We start from the raw sequence: 14227 nt of genomic DNA, 5'->3' as shown, positions 1-14227 counted from the left end.
TGGGTTTTTGTAAATCCACATGCAGGAGCTGTTCTTCCGAAGCGAATGCCCTTTTCAATTCCTCAAAAGCATGCTCCGCCTCCGCCGTCCAAACGAATTTCTTCTTGCTGCTTAGACAGTCCGTGATGGGAGCCGTTAAGTGGGCAAAGTTCTTGATGAATTTACGGTAAAAGTTCCCAAACCCTAAGAACCTTTGCACATCTTTTTTCGTTTTCGGTGTCTTCCATTCCAGCACCGCCTGGACCTTCCCTGGATCCATGGCTAATCCCTTGTCTGATAAGCGGTACCCCAGGAATTCCACCTCCTTGGTGTGGAACTGACACTTCTCCAATTTCACCCACAACTGGTTTGCTTGCAGCTGGCTCAGCACTTCCCTGACATCCTTTACATGCTGCTCCTCATTCTCTGAATATATCAGCACGTCATCGAGGAAGGCCACGCAATTCTTGTAGAGCAAAGGTCCCAGTACGTGGTTCATGAGCGATTGAAAACAGGCGGAGCCTGATTGTAATCCGAATGGCATAACGAGATATTCAAACGCCCCCAAAGGGGTGAACATGGTGGTTTTCCATTCATCCCCCTTCTTTATTCGTATCAGGTTGTATGCTCCTCTCAGGTCCAGTTTCGTGAATATCTTTCCCTTCCTCACCCTGGTCAAAATGTCATCAATCCTGGGCATGGGGAAAGTCACTGGTTCTGACACGGCATTTAGGGCCCGGTAGTCCACGACCAATCTCGGTTTATCCGTGTGTTTTTTGTCCACAAAAAACACTGGGCTCCCCCCCACCGCTCTGGACTCTCTGATGAAGCCCCTCTTCAGGTTTTTATCAATAAACTCCCTTAACTCCTGCATTTCCCTGTCTGACATGGCGTACAGCTTGCCCACGGGGAGCTGGGCCCCAGGGACCAGATTAATTTGGCAGTCAAAGTCTCTGTGCGGTGGTAATTTATCTGCTTCCCTTTCACTGAAGACCTTGCTCAGGTCAGCGTATTGTTTGGGCACCTTCCCTTTGTCCGCCACTTCCGTCCCTGCTAGAGAGGCTTTTGCCCCTTCTGGCACCTTTCCCTCTCTGCAGTGTTCCAGACAATGTGCTGACCCAAAGGAGACCACTCTCTGATGCCAGCCCACTAGCGGGTCATGCAACGCTAGCCAGCTCATTCCCAAAATGACTGGAGCCCCTCCCAGGGTGGCTACATTGAACGCTATCCTCTCAGTGTGCCTGGCCACCCTCATAACCATTGGGACGGTTTGTAGGCTGACTTCTCCTCCCAGCAGCTCCCTCCCATCGATCGTGGTGACCTGCAGGGGGTTGCTTAAAGGGAGTGTCTGTATCTGGTGTTCAGCTGCAAACTCCTTGCTCATAAAATTACAGGAGCTGCCTGAGTCCAGCAGCGCCTTAGTCTTTAGTGGGTATCCGTTTGCCAGCTCTAGCAACACCTCTATTACTAGGGCTGGTCTTGGAGGTTCCGGAGTGGGCACTTTTACTGCTCCTTGGCCTGTCTGCAGTGCCCTGACAGAGGCAGACAGGCGTTGGCTTTTACTGGCTCCTGGACTTCCTCCTCCTTCCCCCCAACAGCTCCAGCCATCCCTTGCCATTCCTTTCTTTGCGGGCAGACTCTGGCAAAGTGACCTGGCTGCTGGCAGAGATAACATTTCTTGGCGCTCTTTCCCTCCTTCTTCCTCCCTTCACTGGGATTTGAAACTGCGCGCGCGCGCGCTGTTCCAACTTCCATCGGCTCTCCTGGCGGGAAACTTGGTTCTGGAATCTCTGGAATGCGGAAATCCCTCCAACGCTCTCCTTTCCCCTCCCGCTTCTCCAAGGCTCTTGCCTCCTGGCGTGCTCCAATGGTCAGCGCTGATTTGGTCAGCTGGTCCATAGACTCCGCCCTGGGCGCCCGGGAAAGTTCATCTTTCACCGCCGAAGAAAGCCCCTCTTCAAAGAGCATTTGAATGGGTTCCGCCGAAAGGTCCCACCCCAATCTATGTATCAACATTGTAAACTCAGTCCAGTACTCACGAACCGATCGGCTCCCCTGTTTGCACGCCATCAATTGTCTGCGCACCAGCCCCTGTTCAATCTCGCTGGAAAACATCAAATCCATGGCGCGAAAAAACTTCCTCGCGTCCTTCAGCATGTCACTATTCCCTGCCATCAGGGGTCTGACCCAATCTCTCGCCCCTCCTTCGAGATGGCCAATCACAAACGCCACTCTCGATGCCTCGTCGGGAAAGTCATTAAACTGCAGTTCAAGAGCATACTGCATCTCTGTCCTAAAGGCTTGGTAGTTCCTGGGGTCCCCCCCAAACTTCTGCACCATTCCTGGCATCTTTCTTGCTAGTGTAGCGCCTTTTGCCTTTTCTGCATCCTGCGCCCTCCTTTCTTCTAGCCTCGCCGTTTGCATTGCTAGCTGGAGTTCCAACACTCTGTACCTTTCTTCCAGGCTTGGACCCTCTCCAGCTCCTGCTGCTCCTCCGGCTCCGGCTGGGTTACTCATGATGCCTCTCTGCACAAGCTGCTTTCAGGGACTGTCCGATTGCTGTGATGGGATGATGAGCTGCTTGTGCGTAAAATCCTAATCCCTCAGAGTTTGGCCAAGTCCCCAAACCTCTGTCTGTGATGGAGCTCCTTAAACATGACTCCATCAATCGCTCGTTGAATCGGACAGTGGGCGTTTACGGAACTTCTTCCAGCATAAAAGCTCCTTAACGGAAACGCGTCTTCTGGACTCTCGGCGTGACAGTTTCCGCCGAGGAGTGGGTGTCCCTACAGGAGGTCCAGAAATCTCCCCGCTGCTCCCGCTTGAAGTGTCTCTGAGCCCTCCCTCCGACTCACTTTCCCTTGGAACTCCACTTCTCCCCCTGCTGGTCCCCTCCTCCGCTGAATGGTCTCTCTCACCCTCCTTGAGCCCTTTCACCTCCTTAGTCTCTGATGGCAGTTCCCTGACAATATCACTGCCTATGTCAAATAAATTATATCTCATAATAGGAATTACCTGCCAAGGCCGAAACTCCTGCATCTCTCCTTCCACCATTCTCCTATATTTGGCTCCAGGCAGGAACATGGCATGTAGAGCATGTGCTATGGCATAGACAGCAGTATAGAGACTGTAGCTGTGGCCAGACATGGTCATCTCAAAAGCAGACGAAGGGAGATTCTCCAGCTTCTCCTCTCCAGTGCAGGTTTCACTGGCCTGCTCCTTTGTACTAGAGTATGGAAATAAACAGAGAAAGACTTGTGCCCAGAACTGCTTGACAAAGCCATTTCCATTTGCCTCAAAAGGATTTTGTGCCTGAAGAAAGGCTTTGAATCCTTGTACCACATTTGAATGAACTGCAAAGGAGAGGGAACCCTGGGAAGTTTGCATATCCAGGCTCATTCGCAAGGGCGGTGCTGTGAAATCCAGTTGTGCCGTCAAAATCCACACTTTGCCATCAGATGTCTTAGTCACATTTTCCATTTCACCTAGTACTATCATTGTCTGCAAGGCAAGTATGGACTTTGTTCCTCCATAGACAACCACCACCTTGGCTTTACTTTCCATAATAGCTTGATAAATTTGGATCCAGTGGGGAAACATGTCATAATACTCAGCCAAATATGCCATGTTCAGGGTTGTCTCTGAGAAAGCCAAGCAAATGCCTTTCTGGGAGAGTAGAGGTTTCAGCATCTGAATAAATCTCTCTCCACCTTCACTTTCTCTAGCAAGCAATCCAACCCACGTCCAACCAAAGTGCAGAAGTAACTCAACAATCCCAGTGTACTGATGGGCTTCATTGGGCACCATTTTGTAGAAGGAAGTGGATTGGCTTTGACCACCATCCTCTGGATAAAAGGAGCCATAAGTGAGCTAAAAGGAAATAAAGGAGCATATATAATCTATAATTGCAGAAGGACTGGGTATGTGCACCCAGGACCTGCCCACCCAGGAGGCAAAATGAGCCAGTTGCCTTAAGAAGGCAGGTTCCACAAAGCTGGGAGGAGTGGCAGATTGCACCCTGTGTTTCTCAGCTTCCACCTCCTTCTCTGCCATTCCTCCATGCCCAGTTTCCTGCACTCCTGCTTTCCTCTCCAACATCTGCCTTTTCTTTCTACACTTTTTCTTCTATGCCTTCCTGTGTTGCTTCTTTCCTCTCCCCCGTATTTTCCACTTTGCTTCACCACAGCATTTCAGCTCCTGATTTCATGGCGTCTTCCCTTCCCTTCTCTTCATCTCTCAAGCCACTAACACACAGAATCCCCATCAAGTGCCACAATGTGTGTGCAGCTGACTCCTGATAGGCAGGTGTCAGGGAACTGCCATCTGAGACTAAGGAGGTGAAAGGGCTCATGGAGGGTGAGAGAGACCATTCAGCGGAGGAGGGGACCAGCAGGGGGAGAAGTGGAGTTCCAAGGGAAAGTGAGTCGGAGGGAGGGCTCAGAGACACTTCAAGCGGGAGCAGCGGGGAGATTTCAGGACCTCCTGTAGGGACACCCACTCCTCGGCGGAAACTGTCACGCCGAGAGTCCAGAAGACGCGTTTCCGTTAAGGAGCTTTTATGCTGGAAGAAGTTCCGTAAACGCCCACTGTCCGATCCAACGAGCGATTGATGGAGTCATGTTTAAGGAGCTCCATCACAGACAGAGGTTTGGGGACTTAGCCAAACTCTGAGGGATTAGGATTTTACGCACAAGCAGCTCATCATCCCATCACAGCAATCGGACAGTCCCTGAAAGCAGCTTGTGCAGAGAGGCATCATGAGTAACCCAGCCGGAGCCGGAGGAGCAGCAGGAGCTGGAGAGGGTCCAAGCCTGGAAGAAAGGTACAGAGTGTTGGAACTCCAGCTAGCAATGCAAACGGCGAGGCTAGAAGAAAGGAGGGCGCAGGATGCAGAAAAGGCAAAAGGCGCTACACTAGCAAGAAAGATGCCAGGAATGGTGCAGAAGTTTGGGGGGGACCCCAGGAACTACCAAGCCTTTAGGACAGAGATGCAGTATGCTCTTGAACTGCAGTTTAATGACTTTCCCGACGAGGCATCGAGAGTGGCGTTTGTGATTGGCCATCTCGAAGGAGGGGCGAGAGATTGGGTCAGACCCCTGATGGCAGGGAATAGTGACATGCTGAAGGACGCGAGGAAGTTTTTTCGCGCCATGGATTTGATGTTTTCCAGCGAGATTGAACAGGGGCTGGTGCGCAGACAATTGATGGCGTGCAAACAGGGGAGCCGATCGGTTCGTGAGTACTGGACTGAGTTTACAATGTTGATACATAGATTGGGGTGGGACCTTTGCTCTACAAGAATTGCGTGGCCTTCCTCGATGATGTGCTGATATATTCAGAGAATGAGGAGCAGCATGTAAAGGATGTCAGGGAAGTGCTGAGCCAGCTGCAAGCAAACCAGTTGTGGGTGAAATTGGAGAAGTGTCAGTTCCACACCAAGGAGGTGGAATTCCTGGGGTACCGCTTATCAGACAAGGGATTAGCCATGGATCCAGGGAAGGTCCAGGCGGTGCTGGAATGGAAGACACCGAAAACGAAAAAAGATGTGCAAAGGTTCTTAGGGTTTGGGAACTTTTACCGTAAATTCATCAAGAACTTTGCCCACTTAACGGCTCCCATCACGGACTGTCTAAGCAGCAAGAAGAAATTCGTTTGGACGGCGGAGGCGGAGCATGCTTTTGAGGAATTGAAAAGGGCATTCGCTTCGGAAGAACAGCTCCTGCATGTGGATTTACAAAAACCCATGAGAGTGGAAACTGATGCCTCAGACCGGGCGGTGGGGGCGGTGCTGCTTCAGCCAGGGAGCAATAAGTCGGAATGGAGACCGTGTGCCTTCTTTTCGCGTAAGCTGAACAAATCCGAGAGGAACTACACGGTATATGACCGAGAACTACTCGCCATTCACGAAGCGTTCCGGAGATGGAGACACTTACTAATTGGCGCACAACATAAGGTGCAAGTGTGTACGGACCACAAGAATTTGGAGTATTGGAGAACGGCACGGGTGCTCAACCAACGACAAGTGAGATGGGCCCAGGAGTTCTCCAGATTCCATTTTGAAATTTGCTATGTGCCAGGTCCAGAAAACATCAGAGCGGACGCTCTCTCTCGCAAACCTGAATATTTGGAGGGGGAGGGAGCGCCGGAAGAGAGACATATTATCCCAGAGGACCACTGGGTGTGTGGTGCGGCCTGGGTGGGGCAAAGAGAACTGGTAGAGGGAACGGTAAATGATGAGTACGCCCAGGACAAGCTCAGAGGTCTAAGGAGAGAGGGAGAAGACCCCGGGGGTTTTGAAGAAAGAAACGGGGCATTGTATTACAGAGGGGCGCTATATATACCCGAAGGGGAATTGAGGGGGAGAGTACTCAAACAGCTGCACGACAATCCCACAGCGGGGCATTTTGGGCAACACAAGACCATGTGGTTGGTGACCAGGGAGTTTTGGTGGCCCAAGGTGAGGGAGGATGTACGGGAGTATGTGAGAAGGTGTGACCAATGCCAGAGAGCCAAAGGAGAAAGGCGGGCACCAGCGGGGTTATTAGAACCGTTACCCACACCAGAACGACCGTGGGAGGCGGTGTCGATAGATTTTATGACTGATCTGCCCAAATCCCAGGGGAAAACCGCCATACTAGTCGTAGTAGACCTGTTAACTAAGATGGGTCACTTTGTAGCTTGCTCACATGCAGTCACGGCGGAAGAAACAGCGAAATTGTTTGTAGAACATATTTTCAGACTGCATGGCGCCCCCTTGAGGGTGGTTTCCGACAGAGGGAAACAGTTCACGTCCAGATTCTGGAGGAAACTTATGAGCTTATTGCACGTAGAGGTCAACTTTTCGACTGCCAGGCACCCTGAGACCAATGGGCAGGCGGAGAGAGCAAACGGTATTCTCCAACAATACCTGAGGTGTTATGTCAATGACAGAGAGAACGATTGGGTCGAAAAGTTGGCACTAGCGGAATTTGCTTACAATAATGCTGAGAATGTGTCCACCGGGATGAGCCCCTTTTTGGCTAATTATGGGTGCCACCCCAGGGCGTTTCCAGGGGAAGGAGGGGAAAGATGGAGTGTTCCGGCCGCGGAACTTTTTGTAGAAGAAATGGAAGCGATCCATCGTCAACTCCAACTCAACTTAGAAAGGGCCAAGGAAGAATATAAGAGGCAGGCAGACAAGAGCAGAAGGGAAGGTGAAACAATTAGGGTGGGGAGTCGGGTCTGGCTATCAACCCAAGGGTTGCCGTTCAAGGGGGGTTGCAAGAAATTGAGACCCAAAAGATTGGGACCATTTGAGGTCATCCAACAGGTCAACCCAGTGGCGTTCAGACTCCGGTTACCGAACCACATGAAACTGCACCCAGTATTCCACAGGTCATTACTGTCACCATACAGGGGGGAAGGTGAAGGGGTATCCACACGGGGGCCAGCCATAGAAGAAAGGGAAAGCCGCAACCATGTGGCGGAAATCATCGACTCCAGGTGGAAGGGTAATCAGGTGGAGTATTTGGTCACGTGGGAAGGGGAACCGGAGTCGGAAAACACCTGGGTGAAGGCAGAGGAGGTCCGTGACGAGATCTTGATCGAAACGTTCCACCAAAGGTTCCCCAGGAAACCTCAGCCAGTAGCGAGGTTTCGGAGGGAGTACTTTGGCACCACCGACGATGAGGAGGAACTGGAGGGATTCAGGGAATCGGAGTTGGAAGGAGGAACAGACTCCGATGAGGAGGAGTACTTGGAAACCGGAGACAGCAAAAGGTGGAGGGAAGTGTTCGAAACTTCGGAAGATGAGGGAGGTTCCTTCAGGGGTTTTGCTCCCTCGCCTCCCGCAGAGGAGGGGAGGGAAGGGGGTGAAGGGGGCCCTGGAGGGGAGGTGGATGTCAGGGAACTGCCATCTGAGACTAAGGAGGTGAAAGGGCTCATGGAGGGTGAGAGAGACCATTCAGCGGAGGAGGGGACCAGCAGGGGGAGAAGTGGAGTTCCAAGGGAAAGTGAGTCGGAGGGAGGGCTCAGAGACACTTCAAGCGGGAGCAGCGGGGAGATTTCAGGACCTCCTGTAGGGACACCCACTCCTCGGCGGAAACTGTCACGCCGAGAGTCCAGAAGACGCGTTTCCGTTAAGGAGCTTTTATGCTGGAAGAAGTTCCGTAAACGCCCACTGTCCGATCCAACGAGCGATTGATGGAGTCATGTTTAAGGAGCTCCATCACAGACAGAGGTTTGGGGATTTAGCCAAACTCTGAGGGATTAGGATTTTACGCACAAGCAGCTCATCATCCCATCACAGCAGGCTTCCAGCTTTGCAAGAGAGCAGCTTTTGACTCCAACCGGTAGGCCATGTAGCAAAGGTGAGAGGGTGTCAGTTGGCAGAATGGAATTGGGATACATGTTTTTAGGTGTGTATGGACAAGGAAGTGGGGTGAGATGAGAACTTTTCTATCATCACCTTACCTTGTGAAGGGCAGGATCACTCTTCTTCGTCTCTCACAACTATTTCTATATTATACAAATCCTTTCTTGATAGAAGACATCATGGTGGATGTGTGAAATCCCCTACGCAGCATCTTACCTGGGGAATCTTGTAGATGCCCAAGATGTTTGCCAGGTAGACGGAGATATCCAAGTCCAGTCCCCCAATAACTGCCGCCAGGTGTTTCTGGTTGTTGCACTTGTAGTTGGGGACAAGTGTGGAGGGAAGGTTCAGAGCAGCCCAGTAGGTCATCCTTTCATCGAAGTAACTATCATAGATGTGGAATCCCAGTGTAATATTAGGCAAGATCTTGGGGTTCTCATTGATCTCCTGGACAGCAAATACCAAGGCCAGAATATGCTGATAGTTCTTTGGCACAATACTGCAACGAGAATTTTATGCTGTATCATTGAGAGATATACTATAATAATAATAATATTAATAAATTTTATTTATATCCCGCCCTCCCCAGCCGAACCCAGGCTCAGGGCGGCTAACAACACTAAAACAGTGCAACATTATAAAAACATTATAAAAATTAATTAAAATCAGAATTGATGGCAGCCATAAACTAAAGTTTTGTAAAGATTGCCAAAGGAGGGAGTCAGGCTGCGCCCTGACCAAAGGCCTGGTGGAACAGCTCTGTCTTGCAGGCCCTGCGGAAAGATGTCAAGTCCTGCAGGGCCCTTGTCTCTTGTGACAGAGCGTTCCACCAGGTTGGAGCCGCAGCCGAAAAAGCCCTGGCTCTAGTTGAGGCCAGCCTAACCTCTCTGTGGCCTGGGACCTTCAAGATGTTTTTATTTGAAGACCGTAAGTTCCTCTGTGGGGCATACCAGGAGAGGCGGTCCCGTAGGTACGAGGGTCTATGCATGTTGTTCAGGGGGCTCTTGATAATTTTGCCCTAAATTACACATATCTGCAGAACAATTTCAACTAAAAGAGTAGAATTTTAACTTAATGTAGGGCTCATTCAGACTTTCCCACTCCTGCCATTTTCCTCCAGGAAAATCAGATCTTTACCGCTGAACTACAACTCACACCTCCCTCATAACATCTCCCAACTGACAGTTAACTGACATTTATTCACAGATCACTACCTTCAGCTGAATATAGTCATAATGTCTCTAATCCATGCCCTGCCTATAACTGTTAAAGACAATCGTCTAGCCTGACTTGGATGAGAACATCAGGGGTTATTCAAGCATCACCTCAAAGGAGAGGTGAGCCTTGTGTAAGACACTTCAAACGAAAGTTTCTGTGGTGAAGATTAAGAACAGAGAAGGGCTTTCCATCTTAAACTAGGGAGGTTTAATCTGTAAGTCCTCCTCTTGTTAAACTCTCCTTGGAAGAGATTTGGTGGAATGTGGGGAGGAGAGAACACATCAACAAGACCAGGCTCTCTCATCTCACAGACACATTCAGATCTGCATTTCCCTTCAGTGGAAGTAAATCCCACTGAAATCAGGGGAACTAGCTTCTGAGGAGGCCTGGTTAGAGCTGGGGGATATTTCAGTATCATCTGATTATTTGACATTTGATGTCTTTACTGTGTATTAAGACGCTGATGGATAGTTAGCCTTTCTTTGAAGTCTTCTTTGTCAAAAACAGCAAAGAGATGAGAAGCAAGTCCGCCAACAATAAGATGACCAGGTTGGTAGTATTCATGTGGAATGCTGGACAGATCATGGACAGTGCAACTTGTGGTCTGATTGCACACCAAATGTGGCAGATGAAAGAGAAGTTGCAGAATAAACAGCAGCATACTGAAGCACATATTCTTTGCCATCAAACAGCCTTATTTCCATCCAGCACACAAACTTTGCTTCACAACCAATCTTAATACAATATTCTGCCTTGTCACCAAAAACACTTCTCTAAATATTCACAGATTAAAATCCTATTTTATAACTTGATTAAGAGAAAGGTGAAAATCCTTCCTCTTTCTCTGTCCTCTCCCTTGCTTAGAATGGCAGGAAGAGGTTATAATACCCATGTTTTGACATTGGTTAGTATTCTCTGGAAATCTACTGAGACATTATCCAAGGGAGACACAAACATGCTGAGAGTGATAATTATAGGTGAGATAATAACAAGCTCCCTTTACATCAGGAACATCAGAAAATGCCCAAACATAATAATAATAACCCTGTTTCTGATGGTTCATTCAAAGTTCTTTCTGACTGTTTATGGGACAACAAAAGGGCATGCAGAATTAAGAGCCACGATGAAGAGAAAAATAGTGGGCCAGTCCATTATCAGTGCTGACCAGTGGAAATGATTCATCTGAACTAAAGTTTCCCACCTGAGCACCACTTCATTAGTCTGCTGACAATAATACCAAGATGAAAGAATGGTGAAAAGGACAACTATTTGTGTTCCTGACAGAAATAACAACAACAACAACAACAACAACAACAACAACAACAACAATTTATTATTTATAGCCCGCCCATCTGGCTGGGTTTCCCCAGCCACTCTGGGTGGCTTCCAACAGAATATTAAAATACAATAATCTATTAAACATTAAAAGCTTCCCTAAACAGGCCTGCCTTCAGATGTCTTCTAAAAGTCTGGTAGTTGTTTTTCTCGTTGACATCTGGTGGGAGGGCATTCCACAGGGCGGGTACCACTACCGAGAAGGCTCTCTGCCTGGTTCCCTGTAGCTTTGCTTCTCACACTGGGGGAACCGCCAGAAGGCCCTCAGAGCTGGACCTCAGTGTCCGGGCAAAACGATGGGAGTGGAGACGCTTCTTCAGGTATATTGGATGGATGCCATTTAAGATTTTAAGGTCAACACCAACACTTTGAATTGTGGTCGGAAACGTACTGGGAGCCAGTTTAGGTCTTTCAAGAATGGTGTTATGTGGTCTTGGCGGCCGCTCCCAGTCACCAGTCTAGCTGCTGCATTCTGGATTAGTTGTAGTTTCCAGGTCACCATAAATTCATGGGGAAGAGGACAGAACCCTGAGGCACCCCACAAGTGTGAGCCCAGGGGTCGGAACACTCACCTCCCCCATCACTTTCTGAACATGGCCCAGGAGGAAGGAGCGGAACCACTGTATAACAGTGCACCCAGCTCCCAGCCCCTCTAGATGGTCCAGAGGGATGTTATGGTTGATGGTGTCAAAAGCCACTGAGAGATCCAGCAGAACTAGGAAACAGCTCTCACCTTTGTCCCTAGCCCACTGAAGATCATCGACCAGTGCGCCCAAGGCAGTTTCAGTCCCATGATGAGGCTTGAATCCCAACTGGAAGGGATCCAAATGGTCCGCTTCTTCCAGGCATGCCTGGAGTTGTTCAGCAACCACTCGCTCAATCACCTTGCCCAAGAATGGAAGATTTGAGACTGAGCGATAGTTGACCATATTGGCCAGGTCTAAATACGTTTTTTTAAGAAACGGTTTAATGACAGCCTTTTTCAGCGGGTCTGGGAAGGCTCCCTCACAGAGAGAAGCATTCACCATCCTGCAAAGCCCATCACCCAGCCCTTCCCACCTAGCTTTTATAAGCCAAGATGGGCAAGGATCAAGGAGACAGGTGGTCGGTTTCACTCGTCTAAACAGCCTGTCCACATCCTTGGAGGAAAAGCACCTCACAACTGGTTGGTGGGAGGGTATATAGAAGTAATAAATAAAAAGTAGTGTGTGGTGGTATTATATTTACTAATAAAATGGAGCTTAATTTCACTCATATTCAAAATGCTTTTACTCCAAAATATTCATTCAGAAGCATTCTGCCCCATCTTATAACAATAAACCCATTTATTGAATTTTAAGTTTAAAAATTTCATTGAATTTTAAGTTTTTAAATCCCCATGAGGAACAGTCTAGTGTATATTGCCCATGACCACAGGCATCCCTCACTGCACACGATAAATAACCAAATAATTTAATTAATAGCCAGAAATGGATCGAGAGAGCTGGAGAGTTCTCATGGCTTGTGAGGGCAGAGACTGGAGGTGCAGCAGGGTTTTTTTTTATGCTGCTCAGCCCCCACCCCCACCTGACAGGTAATGTGCATAGAAGAGCAGCAGAAGCAGCAACTTTCCCCACACATCCTCCAGTCAGCCCCCAAAATTCCAGATGTGGGTATTTTAGGTGCAGTATTCTTGATCTGGAATGGAGAGAGAGCAGCAGAGAAGACATTCAAAGGGTTTTAGAGGGTGCTCCCCACTTACCCAATCTTCATTTATGTGTGGGGGCACTTGAACATAACCCCCAAGTAAGTGGGACTCACTGTACTGAAATCTCTGAGACTGGCTAATCATGACGGTAGCAACTCTACAGAAACTTTAATGAGAGGAAAAAACCTAGAAAGGAATAAGACTTTTAAATAATAATAATAATATTAATGCCTCTCAATGTATTATTTTTCTGTTCAGTTTCTAATCAATTACCCTCTGAGGTTCTAGTCAGGTCTCAATATTTTATGGTACTGATGGCAGTTTTTTGGTTTCCAAATAATGCTTAAGGTTAAAACAAGATAAGGGGCTCCTGTTTCAGAGAGACCATATTTTGGTTTTAAAAGAAATTGCACATAACAATTGTAACATGTAAAATATAACACAATTTAATGGTGCAGATAAAGAGAGATTACATTGCTCATATTTTGGTAGGAAAACCCCCACAAAGATGAAAAGATAATTCATTATTTTCTCTTTATTAACTGCTCCTTGCTGTTCAGTTCAGGCCTCAACACAATGATGTAGCATTTGGGAGCAAAGATGGAGCCCAGTAAGCCAGCACTGGAGGCCAAGATGGAGAAGATCTCCACAGCCACCATGTATTTCCCCTTGGTGCTCAGGTAGACCGGAACAAAGGAGATCCAAACACTACAAAACAAGAACATGCTGAAGGTGATGAATTTGGCCTCATTGAAGCTCTCAGGCAGTTTCCTGGCAAAAAAGGCCTCAACAAAGCTGACAATGGCCAAAAAGCCCATGTAGCCCAGGACACAGTAAAACAGGGCAACTGACCCTTCGTTGCAGCCTAGAATGATTTCCCTCATCACAGACTGCATGTCAGAATCAGGGAATGGGGGAGAGGTTCCTAACCACACAGCACAAATGCCCGCTTGGATAAGGGAACAAGAAATCACAATGGAGCTTGCCAGGCTTTTCCCCACCCACTTCCTCATTCTGGATCCTGGCTTGGTGGCCACAAAGGCCAGAACCACCGTGATAGTCTTGGCCAGCACACAAGAAACGGTCACTGTGAAAACAAGGCCAAAAGCCATTTGTCGGAGCAGGCAGCTCACTCTTTCTGGAGGGCTGAGGAAGATCAATGGGCAGAGGAAGCAGAGCAGGAGGAAAGTGAGGAGAGTGTAGGTGAGGTCCCGATTGTTTGCTCTGACAAGTGGTGTGTCCTGATGTTTAATGAAGATGGCTAGGACCACCAGTGTGAGGAGAGAGAGAGAAAGAGCAAACAATGCTAAGCTCATCCCCAGAGGCTCTTTAAAAGACAGGAAGCTGATGGTCTTTGGAATGCATTGGGATTGGTTCCTGTCTGGATAGTGGTCTTTTGGGCATGCAACACAGTCAACCATGTCTGGAAAGAAAATAATACATTCAGATTTTGGATGTGTTGCAGAGCAACTGCTAACACTGCCAGTATGGAACTGATAATGTTAAATTAGAGGTATCACACATATTTCCAGAGTAACCTGATTGAAAGTCATGCATGAGAACCCCACCTCAGAACAAAGCTGTCAACGTTTCGCTTTTTTAAAGGGAAATTCCCTTATTCCAAATAGGATTCCTCGCAAGAAAAGGGGCAAGTT

The 14227-nt window shown here is 48.4% G+C and overlaps 2 protein-coding genes across 2 annotated transcripts in view; both read right to left on the bottom strand.

Annotated features, from left to right (window-relative positions):
* LOC128400301 (uncharacterized) overlaps positions 1–12716 on the bottom strand; it is a 32910-nt gene extending 20194 nt beyond the window's left edge. The window contains exons 1-3 of the mRNA XM_053362454.1: positions 12627–12716; positions 9997–10154; positions 8549–8831 (exon numbers count right to left, since the gene is read on the bottom strand). Of these exons, the coding sequence (XP_053218429.1) occupies positions 8549–8831; positions 9997–10154; positions 12627–12716 (531 nt within the window). The remainder of the gene's footprint in view (positions 1–8548; positions 8832–9996; positions 10155–12626) is intronic.
* Positions 12717–13002: 286 nt separating this feature from the next.
* LOC128399653 (vomeronasal type-2 receptor 26-like) overlaps positions 13003–14227 on the bottom strand; it is a 75040-nt gene continuing 73815 nt past the window's right edge. Inside the window, exon 10 of the mRNA XM_053361298.1 lies at positions 13003–13995. Within this exon, the coding sequence (XP_053217273.1) occupies positions 13097–13995 (899 nt within the window). The 3' untranslated portion in view covers positions 13003–13096. The remainder of the gene's footprint in view (positions 13996–14227) is intronic.

Source organism: Podarcis raffonei, chromosome 13 (assembly GCF_027172205.1).
Source record: "Podarcis raffonei isolate rPodRaf1 chromosome 13, rPodRaf1.pri, whole genome shotgun sequence".
Classification (NCBI taxonomy): domain Eukaryota; kingdom Metazoa; phylum Chordata; class Lepidosauria; order Squamata; family Lacertidae; genus Podarcis; species Podarcis raffonei.
This window is presented reverse-complemented; position numbering and strand designations above follow the sequence as displayed.